At 39.1% G+C, this 24206-nt stretch overlaps 1 protein-coding gene across 2 annotated transcripts in view; it reads right to left on the reverse strand.

The window, feature by feature from the left end:
- Positions 1–20381: 20381 nt before the first annotated feature.
- Positions 20382–24206, reverse strand: part of LOC136836407 (uncharacterized) — a 229285-nt gene continuing 225460 nt past the window's right edge. The window contains exons 6-7 of one of the 2 annotated variants that reach the window (XM_067100615.1): positions 23037–23175; positions 20382–20590 (exon numbers count right to left, since the gene is read on the reverse strand). In XM_067100615.1, the coding sequence (XP_066956716.1) occupies positions 20583–20590; positions 23037–23175 (147 nt within the window). In that variant the 3' untranslated portion in view covers positions 20382–20582. Of the gene's footprint in view, positions 20591–21214; positions 23176–24206 lie in introns of those variants that run through there. The other variant, XM_067100614.1, reaches the window with a different exon arrangement.

The raw sequence follows: 24206 nt of genomic DNA on the forward strand, positions 1-24206 counted from the left end.
TAGATAAGTTCTTCTCAAAAGCTAAAGAAGGGCCTATGTCCCAAACATCATGTGCTCTTGCATGCACTGTGTCAAAATTAGAGGTTGTAGAACAGCTATAAGTACAACTAATAACCTCATGTAGCCAGAAGGAGATGGTATTCTTGGTCACTTCTTTCTTGTTCTGGCCTGTGCTTACAAAAAGTCTTCAACACCCTGGCCTGAGGTGAGGAGCCCTTTTCAGATAAGCATGCAGTGCCCTATCAGGACATAAGAGCAATTTGTCTGGGTCATTATCTACAATATCCCCCAAGGAAGGGATGGAAAAGGAATCAAATCTGTCATCATGAACCGATGAATTTTGAATCTTGGCTATGAATCCCGGGACAAATTTGCCGACTACGGACTTCCAACCCCTCAAGTGTTTTACATTTGAAGAGAGACCATGGAGTTCGCCCACTCTCTTCGATGAGGCTTAAGACAGCAAGAAGACAGTTTTAAGGGTCAAGTCTTTGCCAAATGATCATCGTAACGGTTCATATGGGGCTCGAGTGAGACTGCTTAGAACCAAAGTCACATCCCAACTTGGAGGTTTAAGTTCCCTAAGAGAACAAGACTGCTTAAAACTTCTTAACAGCATTGAGATTTCCCAAGAGGAGGAAAGGTCTACATCTTTTAAGTACACAAATCACAGCAGATAGCCCATTTTCCCTGGTACACAACTGAGGAGGATCTTCTAAGATATCCTGACATCTCTGTGGCTGTTTGCGAGAAAAGCCTCTCACTTGCAGCCGTGAAGAGACAGGGACCCTACCAACTGGTGGAACCTCTCGACGTGAACTTGGCAGATCAGAGAACCATTCTGCATGAGGGAACCATGGAGCTGCAAGGGTTATGTTGAGGTTTTAGGAGTTCATTATTCTGTTCAGGACTTGGCGGATCAGGCAGAAGGGAGGAAAGGTGTATACCTTCAGGTTGTCCTTCGGATGCTGAAGGGCCTCCTCTGTAATGGCGAAGGAGTCTGGGACAACTGAATAGTAGACTTCCAACTTCCTGTTGAACCTTGTCACAAATAGGTTTATCATTGGCCTCCCCAAAAAGTTGGAAGAGCCTGTCCGCTATCTCCTGATGTAAGGACAACTCTGTCCCCAGGACCTGACAATGACGACTCAAGTTTTAAATCACGTGCCTTGAGGGATGCTGGGAGTTCACGGATCACGCTGTTGTTTTGTTTACAAGCGTGACCCAGCTGCGCATGCGTGAATTTCTTTCTTATCCCAAAAGAAAGCATCAGCTAACTGTGCTGAAAATCTCAGAAATTCTTTAGTCACTTTTTCGTAATTTTTAAAAAGACGTTTCTATTAGCCTTTTACATAAAGTTTTATATATGAAAATGTGCGCAATTTCATGTAAAATACAACAAAAATTAACTCATGGTTGTAGCTTTTATCAATTTTGACATATTTTCACATAAATCCAGGATAATGCAAAATTTCAACCTTCGGTCAACTTTGACTCAAAAATAGTCGAAAATGCAATTGCAAGCTAAACTCTTACATCCGAGTAATATTCAATCATTTACCTTCATTTTGCAACAAACGAAGTCTCTAGCACAATATTTCAATTTATGGTGAATTTTTGAAAGAAACTTTTTCCGATGTCCGCTCTAACTCTGCTGAAAATCTCAGAAATTCTTTTTAGTCACTTTGTCGTAACTTTTGCACTGTTTTATACTAGCCATTACATAAAGTTTTATATATAAAAATGTGTGAATTTCATTAGAATACAACAAAAAATAACTCATGGTTGTAGCTTTTATAAATTTTGGACATATTTTTCATATAAATCACGATAAAGGCCACAATTTCAACCTTTGGTCAAATTTGGCTCGACCAAAATGGTAGAAAAATGCAATTGTAAGCTAAAACTCTTACATTCTAGCAATATTCAATCATTTACTTTAATTTTGCAACAAACAAGAAGTCTCTGGCACAATATTTCGATTTATGGTGAATCTTTGAAAAAAAACTTTTGCACGGCGTCCGTGATAACTCTGCTGAAAATCTTGTAAGAGCCTGACGTCGTCTCTTCCAAACACGTCCTCTTTGTAGTGATTTAACGTCCATCGGAGTGGACCAGACAAGAGCGTCTCGTTTTTCTTTCTAAAGGAACGCGATTTCAACCATACAATACTCCTGTCTGTTTCTCCCAACCATTGTTGTCTTGATGTGTGCAAATCACCACTACTTGCATTGCCATGCAAGCATTCTAATCGTATACTCATAATATTCCAATGAATCTTCTGTATCAAACTGTGTGTATGTTTCTGTTTGTGAAGAAGCCAAATGTCGCCACTCCGATGGACGACATTTAACATATGAACACACTCGTGTTTGGAAGAGGGCTAATCAGGCTCTTAAAAATCTCAGAAATTCTTTATCACTGTCATAATTTTTGCACAGTTTTCTATTAGCCGTTACATAAAGTTTTATAAATGAAAATGTGCGCAATTTCATGTAAAATACAACAAAAAATAACTCATGGTTGTAGCTTTTATCAATTTTGACAATTTTCATATAAATCACGATATGTGCCAAAATTTCAACCTTTGGTCAACTTTGACTCGACTGAAATGGTAAAAAAATGCAATTGTAAGCTAAAACTCTTACATTCTAGTAATATTCAATCATTTACCTTCATTATGCAACAAACGAGAAGTCTCTAGCACAATATTTCGATTTATGGTGAATTTTTGAAAAAACTTTTTCCTTCATCCACGCGCGCTAACTCTGCTGAAAATCTCAGAAATTCTTTAGTCACTTTGTTGTAATTTTTGCACCGTTTTATATCAGCTGTTACATAACATTTTATATATGAAAATGTGCACAATTTCATGTAGAATACAACAAAAAATAATTCATGGTGGTAACTATCATCAGTTTTGAAATATTTTCATATAAATCATGGTAAGTGCCAAAATTTCAACCTTCAGTCAACTTTGACTCGACCGAAATGGTTGAAAATGCAATTGTAAGCTAAAACTCTTACATTCTAGTAATATTCAATCATTTACCTTCATTTTGCAACAAATGAGAAGTCTCTAGCACAATACAGTATTTTGATTTATGGTGAATTTTTTGAAAAACTTTTTCCTTACGATCACATTCGCGCTTAACTCTGCTGAAAATCTCAGAATTTCTTTTAGTCACTTTGTCGTCATTTTTGCACCATTTTATATTAGCCGTTACATAAAGTTTTATATATGAAAATGTTTTGCAATTACATGTAGAATACAACAAAAATAACTCATGGTTGTAGCTTTTATAAATTTGACATATTTTCATATAAATCACAATAAGTGCTGAAATTTCAACCTTCGGTCAACTTTTGACTAACCAAAATGGTCGAAAATGCATTTTTAGCTAAAACTCTTACATTCTAGTAATATTCAATCACTTACCTTCATTTTTAACAAACGGAAGTCTCTAGCACAATATTTCGATTTATGGTGAATTTTTGATAAACTTTTTTACGTCCGCACGCATTCTGAATTCATGCATCATTTGTGGATAATATTTTCTATGTTGCTTTTGATCATTTTACAATTTGTTATATACCAAAATCATCGCAATTTAGTGTACAATACAATGAACAAAAAATAGCTCATTAGTTTAACCATTTTGCTCACAGCGCGATTTGTATACAATTATATGGAAAATTTTTTTTTTTGGCGCTGTCATATATTCCGATATTTATATATGATGATATTTTTTCATTTCTGATGCTTGCATACTAAACTTCAGGCAATGAGAAAAAAAAGACCAAAAATGAACTCTTTAATCTTAAAAACTAAGCATGCTGTGATTTTTTTAAAAAAACTTTCTTTCTGCTTCGGCGCTAACTCCCAAACCCCACCGGCATACGGCAGACACTTTTGTAAATAGAGGCTCGGCGTTTAAGGGCTAATAGAGATTATGTTTGTGGACTTCTTCGGAGAAGACTGAGGCCTAGATCTCAATGTAATAGAAAAAGGGCCTGCTGACTTTGACACAGCTTGATGAACTAGCCATTGTTATTGTCTGCTTGTCGTCTGTCAATTGCTATATCCAGCTGATCAGTGGGGAAGAGAGAAGGGGAGTTCAGATATCCCCATTTCTCAAAGCTAACATTGAATCCATGCTGTTATATCTTGGCACCTTGGAGAGGGCTGCATCCCTTCTTTTCAGCAAAATGTTAACCCAAATATTAGCATTCAAATGGGTCAGGTAAGAAATACCCTTACCACCTGACTGTAAAAGTCTAATGTAAGGGGCACTATCTGCTGCTGCGGACCAGAAGTCTAACCAAGGCACCGTCTGAAAGACAGAAGAGGCAGTCACCTCCAGGGCAGCGGCTTCCTGATGAGTAAAGGAAGGACCTTCTGACCTAACTTGATCTAGGGTTAATCCAGGACCCAAACGAACCAGATCTGGGTTAACTGGTCTAGGGCGCAAAGCCAATTTTAAGAGTTGCAAAAAATCTTCTATGACGAGGAAGCGGAGGAGGTATAAGTTTAAACGATCTAGTACCAGAATGAAGAGAATTATTATGTCCAGAGGCGAGAATTCACATGGCCTAAGACAGAATCTGCATGGTTCGAACATGGCAACTCTATAGACACTTTTAAATCCTTCTTAGGATCAAATAAAGCCTCTATACCTGTAGGAAAATCCAAAGAAGTTGTCACTGGCTCATGAGAGAGATTATTGTACAGGCAGTCCTCGATTATCAGTGGGGGTTCCGTTCTGGGGGTGTGATGATAACCGAAAATTGGCAATTTCCGGCACTTTTTCTGCGGTTTTCGGGGCTTATCGGTGCCGAAAAGCGCTGATTTTTGGTTATCGGTGCCTCTGTAAGGTATGTATCAGCGCCAATACCCAATTATTGGTGCTGATAAGCGGAAATTGGCGATTTTCGGCGCCGAAAAATGCCAATTTTCATTGTTAGACAAGTGCCGTGAAACCAGATCGCCATTAACCGAGCCCGCCGTTAACCGGGGACTACCTGTACTCATGAATGAGTTCAACAACCTCAGCATGCATAGCAATAAATTCTTGGTTTTCCACATCTAACTCATGGCCACGTGGATCTACTCTACGTATCTACCTGGTCAGATGAATGCAGGACATCATTATTAATCTCTGGAGTGCAAGCCCTTCCAGGTCCTAGAACTCTTTTGGGAGCCTGGAAGCCTGATGACAAAGGTAATCTTGCCTGAGGGTCGACTCCTTCGCTAGAACGAATGGCAGAATTTGCTCTTCCATGTGGCGGCTGTACCTTGATACCCAGTCATATGTCTGTGGTGGTTCATCCGCAACTGGACGAACTTGAAGGAAGATTCAGGTTTACACTAGGAGAACAAGAACGAGAGGGACAACGAGACACTGACAGCCAAGGGATACAAGCATCAATACACATCAGTTCATCCGTGGCGGCATGTCTGAGGTCAGGTAAACTCAAACGATGATCCCAATTATGCTTAGGAGATTGAAAATGAGGGGGGACGACAAGATGCTGACAAGCAGGGCTGCAAATCAGAGCAATGATCAGAGGTCCTCCTTGGAGAGTGAGAACGGAGAGGGCTTCTGGAGTGACGTAGTCTGATGTCATGGACGAGCAGGCTACCATGGGACCAACAACTCTTAACAGGGAACCCGATTGAGGAGAGTAGCGAGCAACACTGGCTAACACTGAATACTCGTCACTGTACGTGGAGAACCAGTCTCGTCCAGTGCAATTGAAGACTTCTCTACACAGGATCTCTTAACTGGAGCCTTGTTATCCTTCCCATGAACATGAACAGGGGAAACAGTTGGACATGACACACCCTCATCAGAGACATGGCCACAAGCAGGAGACCCACAGCCGTGGACGGACGGAGACCGAGACCCAAGGCCGTGGTTGGACGGAGAAGAAGAGACAGAGATGGCTCTAGTCTTCTGAAGCGAGGAGCAGAGATGAAGTCTTTAATCCTCCAACGTCTAACGTGGGAGGACCGGACAGGAGAAGAAGAAGACGATGAAGACGAAGAAGAAGAGGAGGAAGATGAAGATGGAGATCTGCAACAATTCCTCTTCACAATACAGCTGTACTTCTCTTGAAAAACAATGTCAACTCTGTCAACAACAGCCTGAACAAGAGCATCTGAAAACGGAGCAGGGGTAGAAGTTGCCACTGCAAAGGGAGGGACGAAACTCTTGGGGGGGGGGAGACTGCCAACAGATCAGGAACCGAAGGCCTACATGGAGGAGCAAGGAGAGCCGCAAAACCAGGAACTGTCAAGCCAGACAAGCTAGGAGTAGGAGCAGCCGTAGTCCTGTCATTACGAACCACTGGACAGGGTACACCAATGGCTGATTTGGCAACACAGGAACTTAAGTTCCTGGAAGGGCTGGCAAATGTCGAGGCAGATGACACAGGAACGCGAAAGGACAGAACACAGATTAGTAACATTACACACATTAGCTCTGCATCCACTGCGAGTAGAATGGGGGTCAGTCTCAATGGAAGCCAGAAAACATGAGCAGGGGAAACCATCAGCCACAGGACATTTTCTCTGAGGCTTAGGCTGGGATGAGTTATGGGTTTGCATGTCAAAAGCAACACAAAAACACATAAAAATAGCACCAAGGCACAAGCACACACAATAGCACTGTTTCTCAATACAAAAAGGCAAACCAAAGCAGAATAAAAGGGAAAGAAAATACTGGCTTCTGGAAGGAAGGGCAGCAGCACGTCCTTCTAGTAAAGCAGTAAGGTAAAAACTGACGCCATGGCTTTCTCGGGGGAAGGTAGGTAAGCTGTTTCCTCCTCCATCCGAGGTGCTAAACCCCATTGCCACCAATACCTTGTTCTATGATTTTATATGTTTTTTACCGGTTTCCTGCTGGCACTAGAAGATTTACCCTAATGCTAAGACCTAGGTTTGTTCCGCATATGAACAATACTGAGTGTCTCCATGTGGTATCATAGAATTTTTGTATATCATATAAAATAACTACTGTTGTTTGCATTCAAATCCTCTGCAGATGTGATATTCCTGATGGGATAGTGATTCTATTTACATTTACTGTTCTATGATCCAAACTGGGTAGGTGTCTTATATCTTTTTATGTGCCATACATGTCATGCATTTACCATTTTATATAAAAATCTGTACAGTACTGTATAAGCAACTTGTTAGGGAAATTGGTCTGCAACTGTTTACAAAACTTGGGTCTCTTCCTGGTTAGGAGATGTAGTGCAGCAGATAATTGCATATTTCATAAGAACGTTCAGATAGTGAACAAGCATGAAATTTTGCACAAGTGCTCTTTAAAGCTCCTCTATCAGAAAAGGGCGCTGTACGCAAAAATTAATATGGCGGCCAAATTCCAAGATGGCGGCCAGTATCGACAGATTTTGGCTAATTTTTCACTAGAATGGCATGTATTTGCTTCTAGCAATATGGTAAAGCTCTTCCATACTATTTCTTGTGAATATTATGTTTCTGTAGCTTCCCAGTACAGTTTACCTTTAAATATGGGGGCTATATGGCTGCCAAGAAAAGGTAGAAACAATAATTATAATGAGAAATAATGCCCGTTCAACAATTATCGTTTTAAGCATGGATCTTGGTTTCTGTGGTTTGATCCTAATGAGGCCATCTCTTTCGAATAACTCATCAATTTTGAAGGAAAATTAATAAATGTAAAAGAGTGTATGTCTGCACACAACCAGGGCACACTGGTGACATCACTGCTGTGTAACTCAGCATGGGGGTTCAGTGCCAGCTAATCCAGCTTTTTTACAATCCTGTAGTCTTAGACTAGTAGTTGTAGTATAGTTTAGTTTAGTGTCCCAAATGCTTTCTAACAGCCCCAGACCAGCTATAGTTGAGATAGCCGCACCTGAATAGACAGGATGTGCCAGCGGGAGAGCCGAGCCAAGGTATGGGGCTGTACATGATGGTTCATGTACTTACCGGATGGTGTACAGATCACACGGGACTTAAATGGCACTGGATGAATGATCGGGCTAAGGTGTAGGGAGACCAAACCTAGTTGAATCCCATACAGGAATGTGTGCTTTGTTTAAGGTGGTAAAGGATAACCTCGGCCTTAATCAAAAGTGAAATCATGGCAGAATGTGATGCCAATCCAATATTGAGCAGTAGAAAAACAAACTGGAGTTTGTGTTGTCTTTGTCAGAAGGACAAAAGAGGTGAGCACTTGACATCACCTCCAAGTCATCATGTCCTAGACCATGATGGGTACACAATGCTGGCAAGGAACATTCCCATGTTCAGTGAAATTAATGAAATGCCACTGATAATGGATCCAGCAAGGCTGGATGAAGGTGATGGCATAGAGGCCACCAAGAAAATGCAGCAAAATACCATGTGAACTGTCGCTGCTTGTTTAACAACACTAAACTGGACTGCAAGAAAGCGACAATCCAATGACCAGACCAGCAACACTGAGACTAGTCGTGCAAAACTGCTCCGAACCAGTCATGACAATGAAGTTTGCATTTCTGTGAGAAAGTGGCACCTGCATCTGATCTCAGACAGGCTAGTACTAAGGGCCTTGACTTGAAATTGCGTGAATGTGCAGAGATACTTAGTGATGGCAAGCTCCTTGCTAAGTTGACTGTGGGGATGTCATTGCACAGGAGTTTAAGTATCACCATGCCTGTCTTTGTGCCCTCTACAACAGAAAAGGTCCTACCTGAGGAGCCTTGAGAAAGACCAAGGTAGCACTGAGTCAGAATCAGATGTATCCACTAGTTCTGTCAGAACTGATGACATACATTGTTGAAAACAACTTTGTTCAGATGATCCAGTCACATTTCGGCTGGCAGATATTTGCCACCTCTACCAACAACGTCTGGAACAATAGGTGTAGAGTCACCAAGTGTAAATTCCACGAGACTCAAAGACAAACTTCTGGCAGAAATTCCAGAACTTGAGGCTCATAAATCTGGCAGAGATGTATTACTTGCATTTCAAAAGGATGTGGAAAAGCACTTGCTCAATCATCTGATCTTTCAGAGGCAGTTATCATTGCTAAAGCAGCAAATATTCTCAGAAAGTGAGGGTGGTAGGCTGTACACATGTCAGAAGTCTCAGCTGACCTCGGTCCTGGAGAGTCATGTTACACTAGAAGACAAAAGAACCAAAGACTGATGTCCTCATTGTAGATGGATCAGCTTTGGTCCATGCCTTGCCACCAAAGAAAGGAAAGAAAGACCTTTGAGGGCTATGCACTTTGCGACTTCTTGCCTGTGATACAAATCCTATAGCAGCAAGTACACATCATCACATCTTGTATTTGATGTATACAATACATCCAGCCTCAAAGCTGAGACCAGGCTCCAACGTGGTCAAGGAGGAAGGCTGAGGTGACAGACAAGAACACAATTCCATCCAACTGGCGCAATTTCCTAAGACACGATGCCAACAAGACAGAGTTGTTCCAGTTCCTGGCAGACAAAGTTGCCCAGATGTCTGCCACAAATGTTGTCATTGCCACGAAGAGGTCTGCTGTCCTCAGCACTCATGAGGCTAGTCTTCAGGGACTGGAAAAGTGCTCTCATGAGGAAGCTGACACCCACATCTTTCTCCATGCCAAATATGCCAGAACATGGAGCCAAGACCATCACGGCAAAGGAACACACAGATGTTCTTGTTGGTGCAGTCAGTGCTTCTCCACTCTCCACAATCTAGGGCTAGAGAAGCTAAGTGGGTGGCATTTGGCCAAGGCCAGAGCCTGCGCTGATTGCTGGGGCATGACTCCAGCAACTCTGGGCCAGGAGAAGGTGAATGGCATGCTTTCTTCCATGCGTTCACAGGCTGTGATACAGCGTCAGCCTTCCGGAGCAAGGGCAAGAAGACCGCCTGGCAGACATGGAACATCTTTCCAGAGGCCTCACTGTGTTCTCAAACTGAGTCACTACCCTCTCCAGAGTGGAAGAGTGACCTGAAAGGTCCTGGAGAGGTTTGTCATACTTATGTATGAAAGATCCAGCACTGCTGGCACTGTGGATGAGGCTAGACTTGATATGTTTGCCAGAAAACAAAAGGGCATATGAGGCCATTCCACCAACCAGGGGAGCTCCCCTCCAACACACCAAGCGTGCATGCATCAGGCTGGTTGTGTGTGGGGCAGGCCACCCAGTGTCAGCCACAGCCAGAGAACCCTGGGTGAGTGGGGATGGCAAAAGTCTGGTGAAGCATGGCAAGTCCTCTGGACAACCAACTCGCCCTTAGCCAAAGAGTTGCCAAACAGCTTACCAAAATGTGGATGCAAAGCAGGCTGTCGGGAAAGTGCAAGTGCTACAAGCTGGGTCCTTCTGCACAGCTCTGTGCACTTGCAAATGTGAAGTCTAGATAAATATTGCCCTCTCTTCAGTAGATAATCTGGCTTGAGCATCCAACGTCATGCTATGCCTACCTTTCTTTATCCTCGAATTTTCAAAGGTGTAGGTTGAGACTATACATAGATTGGTTGCGTTTAGTCCCAGTATTTCTCTTCTTTTTCTTTTATGGTTACGGTCTTAGACACAATGTTGTATGTGACCATACCATTACTATTTCAGTTGAAAATAGCATATTAGTTAAACTGTCTGATCACATGAATATACCATTAAATAAAAACAGTTGAATCTCTATGTCTTACTAGGCTGTGGATAGAAAAAACTTTATGGCAACCATTTTTGTACGCCATCTTGGTTACAATTCATTTAGTAAGGGTTTTTCAATAAAATGTGTGGTATGGAAACATTTTATAACCTAAAAGTCGAGGTTTAAAAAAAAACTGGCATATTCCATCCAATAGATGCTCCCAAACCAGTGAATCTCAACAGATGGCCCATTTTGAAAAATAGCCATCTTGGTTTTCAGGTGGCCAGCGCCCTTTTCTAAGAGAGCGTAGTCTTAGGGAATGTTTGTGCCAAATTCATGCTTGTTTCACTATCTGAACGATTTTTACAGCAATCTGCTGCACTAATGGGAATAATTGTTGCATTACACCAGGTCTGCAACTGTTTACAAAACTTGGGTCTCTTCCTGGTAAAATGGGAATAATTGTTGCATTACACCATTCTTCAAAGGACATTCTGAGGCACAAATACAGCACGTATCGTGAAAATATATAATTAGCTAATGGTGCCAGATGTTTGATCACTTAAAAATGAATGTTATTCTTCTAAGAGATAGGTGTTACAATTTGAAAAGGCATAATCTAATTATTCTATTCTGAATTTTATATTTTAATATATATCTTCCATCAATTCAAAATGTGGAGGACCTGGAAATTTTTGCCATACTTTCTGTAAGGAGTATTAATGGAGATAGCAGGTACATAATATCACCATTTTTCATTGTAAATTTCTTTAGATTTTCCAACCTTTGAAGTGAGTTTGTTTTACAGTAGAACCCCAGTCCTCGACCATACCAAAACTCGACATGGTAATACTTTAGAAAGGTTGCACACCCTATATCTCGGTAAATAGCCCGTTACATGCAAAACATCACAGAAGAAAACTTATTCTCCATCCTAAAATGCAAACGATACAACTGTTAAGACACATAACAGACTGAAATACAACAATTTCTTTATCATACCATTTTGTTAAAAACCGTGATTTTTTCTTAAGTCCCAAGTAGGTGTTACCAGTGACACGCTATGCTGCTCTCCAGTAGTTCTTCTGGTCAGCCACAGTACGTTGTTACAGTTAGGGGCCAGACCAGGTTTGGGTGGCTGCACATGCGTGGTTTTTTGTCTAATTGACCTATCATACTCTCCGATTTTGATTAGACCCAGGCCAACCAATCATAGGCCTACGATTACACCCAATAGGCCTTGGTTTCTCGGCCTTGCTCTGAATTCATCCATTTCATTTCCACCCGTGAACACAATAAATTTCTGTCTTGGTTGCAATTTGAGTGTTGTAGATATCTCCGTTATATCAAGGGATAGGGAGGCCACCCTTGAATTCTTTGCAAGGCACAAAGTGTTAAATTTGACATATACAAACCCCCACAACATACAGTTATTGTTCTGGCTGAGTTCATAGTCTGAACACATGGGCTGTTCTTAGCCTGAGTGGACATTCGGACAGCGTGAGCGGCCCTGACTTTCGCTTGCCAACAAGAACACTTGTCCGTGGTGAGCTAGCCTATGGCAATTGACGTTTTCCTATGTTATTTTACCTGCTGAACAAGAATTTTAAATAATATTTTGTCAGCCTGCTGTAACTAAAATGTAATTGACCCTTGAAAACTGCACGTCTGTACCAGTGGGTTGCACACAGTCAAGGGTAAATTACAGTTTAGCAGCAGCCAACCGGCAAAATATTACCTTAAACTCTTGTAAAGCAAGTAAAATAACATAGAAAAACTTCAATTGCCATAGTCTAGCTCCACTGCACACTATTCTAAGCTTTCGTATCACTGCACACTATTCTAAGCTTTCGTAAACGGGAAACAAAACATTACCATTTCTGCTTTCAACTTAGGTGGCCTCTGACAGAAGGGAAGAAGGCTTTGACAAGTACCTGGCCTATCACCTCTTCCACCGAAAGTACCCACTGCACAAAGCCCAGTTTCACGTGTTCATGCATGCTGTCACTGCCCTCTACTCACCTCCTGTTTCCCCAGTGGAACATGAATTTGACACCTTCCAACAATAAGGTAAGTTCATTGATGTATATGTAGGCTAAGGTAAATGGTCTCTAAGTAAGGCTAAGAGCAAATAGGGAGCACATATTAGGTAAGTGTTCGGTAGATCTAAGCCGGCTGTCCGCGGTGAACTAGGCTATGGCAGTTGACGTTTTTCTATAGAACTTTACCTGCTGAACAAGAATTTAATTTAATATTTTGTCGCTCGGCTGTAATTAACCCTTTAACGCCGACTGGACATATTTTATGCCGACAAAAGTTGTCTGTCGGGTACTGAGTGGACGTAAAATACGTTGACTACGAAAAGTTTTTTCAATATTCGTGGAAAAATACTTATAGGCCTCGTTTGCGAAAAATTTTAAATCACGCGCCTTGAGGGATGCTGGGAGTTCACAGATCACGCTGTTGTTTTGTTTACAAGCGTGACCCAGCTGCGCATGCGTGAATTTCTTTCTTATCCCAAAAGAAAGCATCAGCTAACTCTGCTGAAAATCTCAGAAATTCTTTAGTCACTTTGTCGTAATTTTTGCACCATTTTCTATTAGTCTTTACATAAAGTTTTATATATGAAAATGTGAGCAATTTTATGTAGAATATAATAAAAAACAACTCATGGTTGTAGCTTTTATCAATTTTGACATATTTTCATATATATCACAATAAGTGCCAAAATTTCAACCTTCAGTCAACTTTGATTCGACCGAAATGGTCGAAAAATGCAATTGTAGGTTAAAACTCTTACATTCTAGTAATATTCAATCATTTACCTTCATTTTGCAACAAACGAAAAGTCTCTAGCACAATATTTCGATTTATGGTGAATTTTTGAAAAATACTTTTTCCTTACATCTGCGCTACCTCTGCTGAAAATCTCAGAAATTCTTTAGTCACTTTGTCGTAATTTTTGCACTGTTTTCTATTAGCCGTTACATAACATTTTATATATGAAAATGTGCACAATTTCATGTAGAATACAACAAAAAATAACTCATGGTTGTAGCTTTTATCAATTTTGACATTTTCATATAAATCATGATAAGTGCCAAAATTTCAACCTTCAGTCAACTTTGACTCGACCGAAATGGTCGAAAAATGCAATTGTAAGCTAAACCTCTTACATTCCAGTAATATTCAATCATTTACCTTAATTTGAAACAAACGAAAGTCTCTAAACAATATTTCGATTTATGGTGAATTTTGAAAAAAACTTTTTTCCTTACGTCCGCACTAACTCTGTTGAAAATCTTGTAAGAGCCTGACGCTGTCTCTTCCAAACACGTGTGTTCGTCGTCCATCGAAGTGGGCAAGACAACAAGAGCATCTCGTTTTCTTTTTCTTTCTCTAAAGGAACGCGATTTCAACCATACAATATTTCCATGTTTCTCCCTAACCATTGTTGTCTTGATGTATGTACAATCACCACTACTTGCATTGCCATGCAAGCATTCTAATCATCTACTCATAATGTTCCAACAAATCTTCTGTATCAAAACTGTGTGTATGTTTCTGTTTGTGAAGACGCCAAAACGATATCGCCACTCTGATGGACGACGAACACACGAACACACACGTGTTTGGAAGGGCAACGCCAGACTCTTACAATCTCAGAAATTCTTTAGTCACTTTGTCCTAATTTTTGCACAGTTTTCTATTAGCCGTTACATAAAGTTTTATATATGAAAATGTGTGCAATTTTATGTAGAATACAGCAAAAAATAACTCATGGTTGTAACTTTTATCAATTTTGAAATATTTTCATATAAATCACGGTAAGTGCCGAAATTTCAACCTTCGGTCAACTTTGACTCGACCGAAATGGTCGAAAAATGCAATTGTAAGCTAAAAATCTTACATTCTAGTAATATTCAATCATTTCCCTTCATTTTGCAACAAACGGAGAGTCTCTAGCACAATATTTCGATTTATGGTGAACTTTTGAAAAAAACTTTTTTTTACGTCCTCGCGTTACGAATTCATGCATCATTTTGTGATAATATTTTCTCTGTGTTGCTTTGATCGTTTTACAATTTGTTATATACTAAAATCATCACAATTTAGTGTACAATACAACAAAAAAATAACTCATTAGCTTTAACCGTTTTGCTCTGTGCGACGAAAGGTATACAATTTTATATGAAATTTTTGCGCTGTCATATATTTCAATATATTTATACATAAACGATGTTTTTACATTTCTGATGGTTGCATACTAAACTTCAGGCAATGAGAAAAAAGGAGCCAAAAATGAACTCTTAATCTTCAAAACTAAGCGTGCTGTGATTTTTTGAAAAAAACTTTCTTTCCACTTCGGTGCTAACTCTCAAACCCCACCGGCATATGGCAGACACTTTTGTAAATAGAGGCTCGGCGTTTAAGGGTTAAGCTGTACATTATCTTAGAACTGGTGTGGTAAAACCCTTTCGAGAATAGCTAACAGTAAGGGGGACCCGTTGGGAATTCGGGGTTTTTGGTTGGGTAAATAACTTGGGAAAAGGTTTCGGTACCTTATTGTTGTATTTCCTATTGTATATGCCATTTGGAACACGAAAAATAAGCGTGAAAAGAAGGGCGAATAAATGGATAATGGGAGCCATCCAAAGGCACTTTTCATTCATTACTATTAATACTGATTCTAAGCCTTAACATGCATGCGTTAGCTTTTGGTTCACCAATCAGCAGCTGCCGGTTTTCTGTGCTTAGTGAGAGACTGATAATTCACTTTTTCCTGAGTTATTTTACTTGCTGAACAAGAATTTAAAGTAATTACCTATGGCAATTGACATTATTCTATGTTATTTTACTTGCTTTACAAGAGTTGTAAGGTAATATTTTGCTGGTCGGCTGCTGCTAAACTGTAATTTACCCTTGACTGTGCGGGACCCACTGGTACAGACGTGCAGTTTTCAAAGGCCAATTACATTTTAGTTACAGCCGACCGACAAAATATTATTTTAAATTCATGTTCAGCAGGTAAAATAACATAGGAAAACGTCAATTGCCATAGGCTAGCTCACCGTGGACAGCCGGCTTAGAATTACCAAGTGTTCTTGTTGGCAAGCGGAAGTCAGGGCCGCTCACGCTGTCCGAATGTCCACTCAGGCTAAGAACAGTCCATGTGTTCAGAGTATGAACTCAGCCAGAACAATAACTGTATGTTGTGGGGGTTTGTTTATGTATAGGTAAGAAGTAGCCTACTGTAATCCCTGTGGCTAGCGCATGCAGTACAATATGATCTCTTAGAACACACGAGCTTGCCAAGAATCATTAAAAAAGTGGATAAGGCGCACAGCACCATTCCGCAAACCCCCAACTGAAAGCAGATATGTTAAAAAAAATGGCCTAGGCTAATGGTGTCCGTAGGTGCATAAGGTTAGCTGTTGTAAGTAGAGTGGCGGGACAACATTTTGTGTGCAGTGTAGTGGGTCAGCCTCATACTGTATATGTAGTGTAGCAGGTCAGTCTCACGTATGTAGAGTAGCGAGTCAACCTCGTGTATGTGGAGTGGACAACATTTCGTGTGCAGAGTAGCAGGTCAGCCTCACATATGTAGAGTAGCGGGACATCGCATACCTATGTGTCGGTTCCCCCCATCCAATAACCCTGGGTTCCCAACATCATCCCCCTTACCATTTGTTTACAGGCTTTTGCATATTCACTTATTGCATGTCTACAGTAATTACGACAAAATATGTGTTTTTCGTTCATTTTCTACCGTGAAAAAACCTGCGTAACTGTTGTAAAGTTTTACCCTTGACATAATCGGATTTTGACGCAAAATGACAAAAGTGTTTCGGTCAGCAGCCACTAGTTGGCGTTGTTGGTGGCATTCTTCCCATGTGTATTTAAAAGCGTTTAAAGCCCACACATGCTGCTGCTGTTGTTTGGAGTACACGCTTGTACAGGTATATCATAATTTTTTTGGCTTTCTGCACTGCATTTTCATCTAATCATGGGTCCCAAGACAGCCATTGCTGACAAGCAGAAGAAAAAGACAGTAAGAACTACAATAGAACTTATTGAAAGATGTTTTGGAGCCGCTGAAAGTCTGCGGGACCCTATTTTTGGCGCCAAAAAATTGCTATAGAAAACGCGCCCTTTTTAAATAGCTCCTTTTTTTCTTCATGTCGGTAATGAAAAGCGTGTTTTTGGTGGTGTTTCCTGTATGGAAAGCAACAGAAAAGTTAATAATGTGTTGGGAACTGGGGTTTTGGGTGGGGAGAAGCAAAAGCTGGGATTTGTGGCGGATATAACGTAAAAAATTTGCTATTTTCTGACCCGCTAGTCTGCATAAAAACGTTTGTCCCGCTTTGCAACAAACATAAGGTTGACCACGCTAGTCTGCATACAAAAGGTTGTTCTGCTAGGCTACAAACATAAGGCTGACCTGCTAAACTACAGAAGCGAAAGTCCGGGTTTTCCTGCTTGCCAAACGTTACAGTGTTCGCTATTTTCTGACCCGCTAGTCTGCATACAAAAGGATGTCCCACTATGCTACTACCGTCAGGCTGACCCGCCAAAGTACATACGTGATGCTGACCTGCTAATCTACGTGCATGAGGCTGACCTGCTACACTGCATGTGTGAGGCTGACCCTACCTACATCAGGCGGACGGAAAACACTAGCCTACCTGTAGCCTACCCTCGGTTAGGCTATTCCCTACTTCCCTACCTACATTAGAACGGGGTAAATTTTGTAACGTTGATTTTTGAACATATCTGGTCTCAGATCGGCATGGCGGAACAGCTGCGCGCCCTCATCCGCATTTTAATTATTCTTGGGAGGCACGTATGCTCTGGCGATAATATCTGTATTCACTGTAGCCACAGGTTACAAAAAACAACTGCACACTAGGGTCAGTTCCAAACCCTACCTAACCTAACAGCAAAACAAATGTAAAAGGCAGGTAAATGCTATGTTTACCTTATTCAAAGTCGCTGCTGTCCGACCACGTGTAGGTTCACGTAGATAACAGTATCGGCTCCATGGGTCCTCAATCCAAAAAGGCCCAAAATGGACACGGAACACATTCTAGGTATCGCTTCTGGGAACAAAAATAAAATCGTGACTTTCCATCAGCGTTTCGAGAAAGAAAGAAAGCGTGGTTCTGGTGTTGGCCAAGGCCTATGAATCATATCATTAGAACGCATTATGGTTGGTTGAAATATTTAATCAAGTAAAGCCCTAGGGCATGACCTGGGTCAGCCTGAGATACGATTGGACGGAATTAAATTTCAGCGGTATGGCGGGGCGCGTGCAGCAACAAGCCTTAGAACTACTGGTTGAGAGAAGCGTCGCACATCGGCCATCTGACTAACTACGTGGAGAGCGTTGCTCTGTGACACCATTCACGTCAAGCGGTACTTAGAAAAAAATTACGCTCCGCTGAAAAATTGTCATTCGGGAAAATCAAGCAAACTGGTCAAATAAGTTACTTTTGGGTAGGATCGGGCCCACTGAACAGTTTTATTCTATGCAATTTTTTCATTTGAGTCATTATTAATGAGCTACAGGGCGCCCCCCCGTCCCAAGGATATGTAAACTACCCGATGTTTTACTGTGATTTTGTACACTATTCCTGTAGACTCTATATGAAATTTATCATAAATACTGAACGTAAACAATATTTATGTAATTAGTACCACTATACGCCACCAGAGTGGCGCTTTGTTTTGTTTACATCTGCTCATGCCACAAACTGCCAAGTGCCGTACAGTAATTTGGCTTATTTTTAATACTGTATTATTAATTTACTGTAATAATCAGGCTTGTTTTTCAATGTCATTATTATTAAAAACAGTTTTTGTGTACCCGTTACAGCACATTCTGGTAGTGCCTATAGGCTACCTAGCATAGCCTATGGCGCTCGGTCTGCCGTCAGTAATATGACCGCATTGGTCATAGACCAATTTTTTTATACAGTATGCATTTAAAAATGTAAAAAGTGCTTCTAATACAATACTGTAGGTTATTTACCTCTGAACTTATTTAATTGTAATTTGTGTAATGTTTTGTATAAAAAGGCAAGGTTGGGAAAACGACTGGTGGTCAGGAATGGATTAATCCGTTTTCAGTTATTTCTTATGGGTGAAATTGATTCGGAATTCAACTAAATCGAATCTCGATGCTTCTTCTGGAACGGATTAGTGTCGAGGACCGGGGCTCTACTGTATGAGTTCTGTATGACAATGGTCCAACCACTCACAAATCACGTCTGTCCAGGACATACATCCATCTGTAATCCATATTGATATCTTTTTTGGTCAATTAGTGTAAGATTATCTTACTAGTTATGATAATGGGTTTGGTGTCATTTTAAAGCTATAAACAAAACCTTTACACATCACTTATACTAAAAGATTTGCTAAAGATACATATCTTACTTATTTTGTATAATGACAAACTTGGATAAATTGCATTTTTATTTATGTGCAATTTGGTACTATCTCCCCCTCCCCGCCTCAATGCAATAACAGCCATAGACAATACAATAGAATTTTCTTGCGCAGAACAGTAAGTTACTTTTTAAAAATCACCAAAAAATAATAATAAAGAACAAAATTCATGGCAATTTATGCCCACTGTTTGGCAAAAGCATGCAACAAAAGTGAAAAAAAAAAAAATCAATTGTGCAAGAAAATGTCATCCATAATGAGGCACTTCTCGGTTACTTTTTGAAAAGTTACAAAACAGCAAACTAGGTATTAATTAATTACTGTTTGCACAGAACTAAAGTAACATAAATTGCCTTTCCAATTATATATTCAATAAAATTTGTGAAAGCTATGCCATAACCAGCTACCATACAATCATTATAAAATTTTACTGAATTCTAATTCTGACCATATTACATTCAGATCCACTTGCTACACTGGATGTGCTTTTGACAAATATGTATTTGTGTGATTGTCTTTCATGAGAAACTGTATTTCTCCATTGTGTACTCTGGTCTTAAGACCACTTAAATTCCACTTGATTATATATTAAATTATTGAATGCCTTATGTGACCGGTGAGATTTTTATGATATGCAAAAGTTTGTTTTACTATCTTAGTATAACTTGAGCTTTTTTTTCTTAGGAATTTAATTTTTTGCAGTTTGGCATTCTTAGGTGTTAACCATTTCATCACTAGTTTATTTTTTAGGATGTTCTGTTTGATTTTTTATAGTAATTTATCTATAGCACATCTGTATCATATGGGTGATATAAATGCATCCCTCTTCATGAGTTTCTATGTCATATGTATTTTATTTCTATACATGTACTGTACCTTGTTATGCTGTCTTTTATTGAACGGTATTCTTTAACTACAGAGTTCGATAAAATATCTAATACATCCACGTGTGTCCGTCTCGTTTTTTTCTATGAATATTTGTTGTGGCGAGTACCAGTGATGCATTGATTACATCTTCCCTTAATCATTTATTTGGAGCTACAATTTCTTTTTCTTTTTGAATATCTTGATTTTACCGAACATCTTTAACAGGTAGTTTTTAAGTCTTAGGAATAATATTTGATTTTTATTTTCTAGCCCTAAAACCGTTGACCAGTTGCTGTCCCGAACAGACTCAAAATGGTTCTAGGTTGGATCCTGTCTAAATTTAGTTTTTCTTTTAGTTTTTGTTACCTCAAAAAAGCTTTGATGTTATTCCAATTTCAGTTTCTTTATTCTTTATTTGATTGGAAGAATCAAAAGGCACCCAGGAGGTCGAAGGTTATGTACTAATATTCACATTACAAAAAATTTAATTTTAAGATGGTTTTTCTCCAAGGCCTGACTACAATTTGATAGGTTAACAGCCAAGATGCAAGACTTCCAGGATTTTGATGTTTAAATGTCATCAAAGCACTGGGACATTGCTTCTCAGCTGCCTTCCTCAAAGGCCCCCAATTACAGCAATGGTTCAAGGATCTGAGGAGAGTAATAAAATATAAGGACATCAGAAGTGTTAGTTAGACTATGTAAAAATCAGAAGCATAGACTATGAAGCCACTGCAAGGACAATACAGATGACAGAGTAAACAGCATATGTTTGTTTATGACGAGAGTAGGCCCAAGGAATCTGTCACATGTAGTTTTAACCATTTCTAGTATGAAAGAAAGACTACTGGTGTGTGTTGTTGCCTTATACATTATCAATAATTGCAAAGTAGTTAATAATACCTCTAAAATATTCTGCACCATTCAGTTTAATTTACTAGCTTTACCACAAAATCTACTACTGTAATTGCAAGTAGCCTAGTTGTTACCAATGGGGTTGGTTGAATGTCCCAGGATGGGACCTAAGAATTATTTGTGGATTTTCTAATTTGAGGGGGTCCAGCACCCTTAACCATTGCAAATTTAACGAAAAAACAATATGAGCCACCAAGTCAATGGCTCACATCCACTTAAAACCTACAGCAACATCTAAAAAAATGTCTCAATTGTGTTTTGATCTGATCCACTTCACTGCGGAGGCTGACTGATCAACAGCAAAATAAACTGAAAAGTTCAATTTTTCTACATAACCCAAATAGGACAAATGTAACACTGTTTACATGAGACAAAATAGTTTTAATCTGTAATGGTCACAAACTACCTCTACTCTGCCGCTATCACAAGCAATGTTTACAGTAATGCAACATTCCCACTGGTTTGAAAAGATGGCATATCTGATGAGTCAACAGTTTCCCAAATCTTAAGATAAAAACATTCACACACAAAGGACTGTTTAATGACTGACATCATCCTGCCACTAACTATTATCCTTTACAGTAAAATAAATTTGTACTCTTGGTAAAGATTGCACATTCCAATTTGTACCTATCAGGTAAAACAATATATAACTAATTAATCACTAAAATAACATTTCTAACCAATTGGGAAAAATAACAAACAAAACGAAAAATATCCAAAGGTAACAAAATCCCCTTTTTTCCCTTTTTCTTTAGTTGTTGAAATAATTAAATGCTCCTCCAACATACTGAAGAGGAAAAGTAAAATAACATTGATATATAATTCCTTGAAAATAAAATTCCCTATTTCCTATTACACATTCTTTTATGTCATGTATTTTCAGTATCCTTTTAAAATGTTTTACACAAACCTTTAGATCCTATATTCTCCATATCAAAAGAAAATAAACTTGCAATCAAACCATGCATAGATACACCTTGACAGATTACTATCAAAACCAAAATAGCTATGCTGAAATAACTATCAAACCATAGCAATTATCCAAGTTATCAAACCATAGCAATTATCCAATTTTCATAGTTATGCCATAGTCCAGCAGAAAGAATTGTTACCTACACAGCCAGAATACAGTCAAAATCTACTGAACTTAACAAGGAAAGATTAGTATGAACAGAACTCCTCCCTTTGAAAAAAAAAAAAAAAAATGGTTTAAATATTCATTTTCAACATGCATTCCACAATGAGTCAAGCAATAAAGCGTATCACAAGGTTTCTCTGCCAGAAAAAGCTTCATACATTTGTGTGTCAATACCAATGAATAAAACTCTCAGAAAGAATACATTAATCTTGAAAGAGAAAGATAAGAAACGGGAAATCCATTTACAAATGTATATGCTATGCAAATAGTGAGACAAGACATTAAAATACTTAAAACTAGACCAATCGCTATCTAGGCACTGAAGTAAGGCCAACATAAAAATTTAAAAATCTATGGACTGCATATTTTGAAAATTCTATATTATACAGAAACAGTACTGCATAATAAACGAGATGATACAATCTGAAAAAGCCACTTCCTGAAATAGAACATTTTGTACAACTGTTTAAGATTTCTCAGATTTTGGTGTAATATCTTTCCTCATAGTGGCCAAGTTAGAGACACTAACTTCAAATGCTATAATAAAAAGTTTAGTATACTAGAAAGACCACCATAAAAACAAGAGGAAGGAGACTGAATATAAGCTAAAACTGATTGCACAACGAAGAAATTACTTTCAAAATGATTGTGACTACTTTACAGAATGCTGTTATTTAGAAAAATTCTTTAATAACTCTTCAGTCATGCAAATGAATATCTCCAAAAACCTTTGTAAAGCTTTCAAAAGAGTATGTATGTATCTAGCAAATCAGTGTATGTGTGTGTGTGTGTATTAAAAAAATAATGAATAGATACTATATCACATTTTGTGAGAGCTATTATAAAACATGTGCAGTATACAAGAGAAAAAATAGAGAGGTAAACATAAAACTCCTAAATGAGAGTTAGTAAGATGGTAAGATTTTAAAATAAGATTTACAGTAAATTTCAGACAACGAAAATGTTCATGTCAAAAGTTTTAAACAACTAAGTTTACATCAAAGAACAATATCTATTCATTCTTCTTGGTTACATACTTACATAAACCAAGGTTACATCCCTGACAAAGGTCAGAGCTGTGTCTTGTTCTGGGTGCACCAAGTCTCCGAGTTCTGATCCTCCTTGGAGTTACAAAATTATAGTATCGAGATGCTATTTCATAATAAAGGTTAGCAATAACCTGAAACAAATATAAAAATTCTTATGATAATATTAATTATTTGGACACTTATCTTCTGCTAAAGCTACCTTACATCTTTGCATTATTAGTTATAATCAGCATTCAACATAAACAAAAGAATAATGCTTGGGTGACCAGATGGACTTGCCCGTAATCACCTGTTTCCCACCAGGTGGCATTGGAATGTTTATGTTCTCACAGAAATTCTTCATAACCAACCGCTAAGATGTTGGGAGGTTGATGGGTTTCTACTTTAACAGCAGATTAGTAACCAAGTAAGTCTATCATACAAATTTTCATTATTTGGGATGAAACTTACCTACTGTTAAAGTTAGCTGACTACCACACTGAATGAGGATGGTGGGTTAGTGCAGCCTGAGAAACATCTGCTCAGCCAAGCAAACTAGAAGGCATTTTACATGGAAAAAAGCTTCTGAACATTCTTGCCTGCTGTGTGATCCTTCTTGGTTGGTAAGTACAGCTGCCAGATGGTGGATCCACAGTTGGGTGTAAGGTTCTAGTAGCAAGATTTGTTGGTGGATCCTTATGGTAAAGAGGACTTTATCTCATAAAGTACTAGTGACTCCTGTCACTGAGTTGAACGCCCATAACCGACAGTCCACAACTTAAGATACTGACTACCTTCAGATATGAAGGTACGCTTCTATATTCTAATGTGTACTTTCCAGCCCCCCAAACTCAACACCAGGATTTCCTAACAACCTAAAGACAGGGGAGAAAGGAAGGTTTTCTCATATTTGGTTCAGGAGAAAATCACCCCTGCCATGACGACATGACTGAGGGCTTTATGTTCTCACATGAAATTTTGATGTCTTGCAAACAAAGCAAGGTAAAACTGAGTTCTCCGTCCATACAGCTGTGTTGACAACCTTCTCTAGTGTAAGGTTTTTAAGGAAATTAAGAGACTTGTGCAGCACAGACGTTGTGAGGTTTTACTACTGATTCTACATGCGCTTACTTGACTAAGAACACAGAAAAAACATAGCAGTCTTGAACATGGAAATGTTTGG

Source organism: Macrobrachium rosenbergii, chromosome 56 (assembly GCF_040412425.1).
Source record: "Macrobrachium rosenbergii isolate ZJJX-2024 chromosome 56, ASM4041242v1, whole genome shotgun sequence".
Lineage (NCBI taxonomy): Eukaryota > Metazoa > Arthropoda > Malacostraca > Decapoda > Palaemonidae > Macrobrachium > Macrobrachium rosenbergii.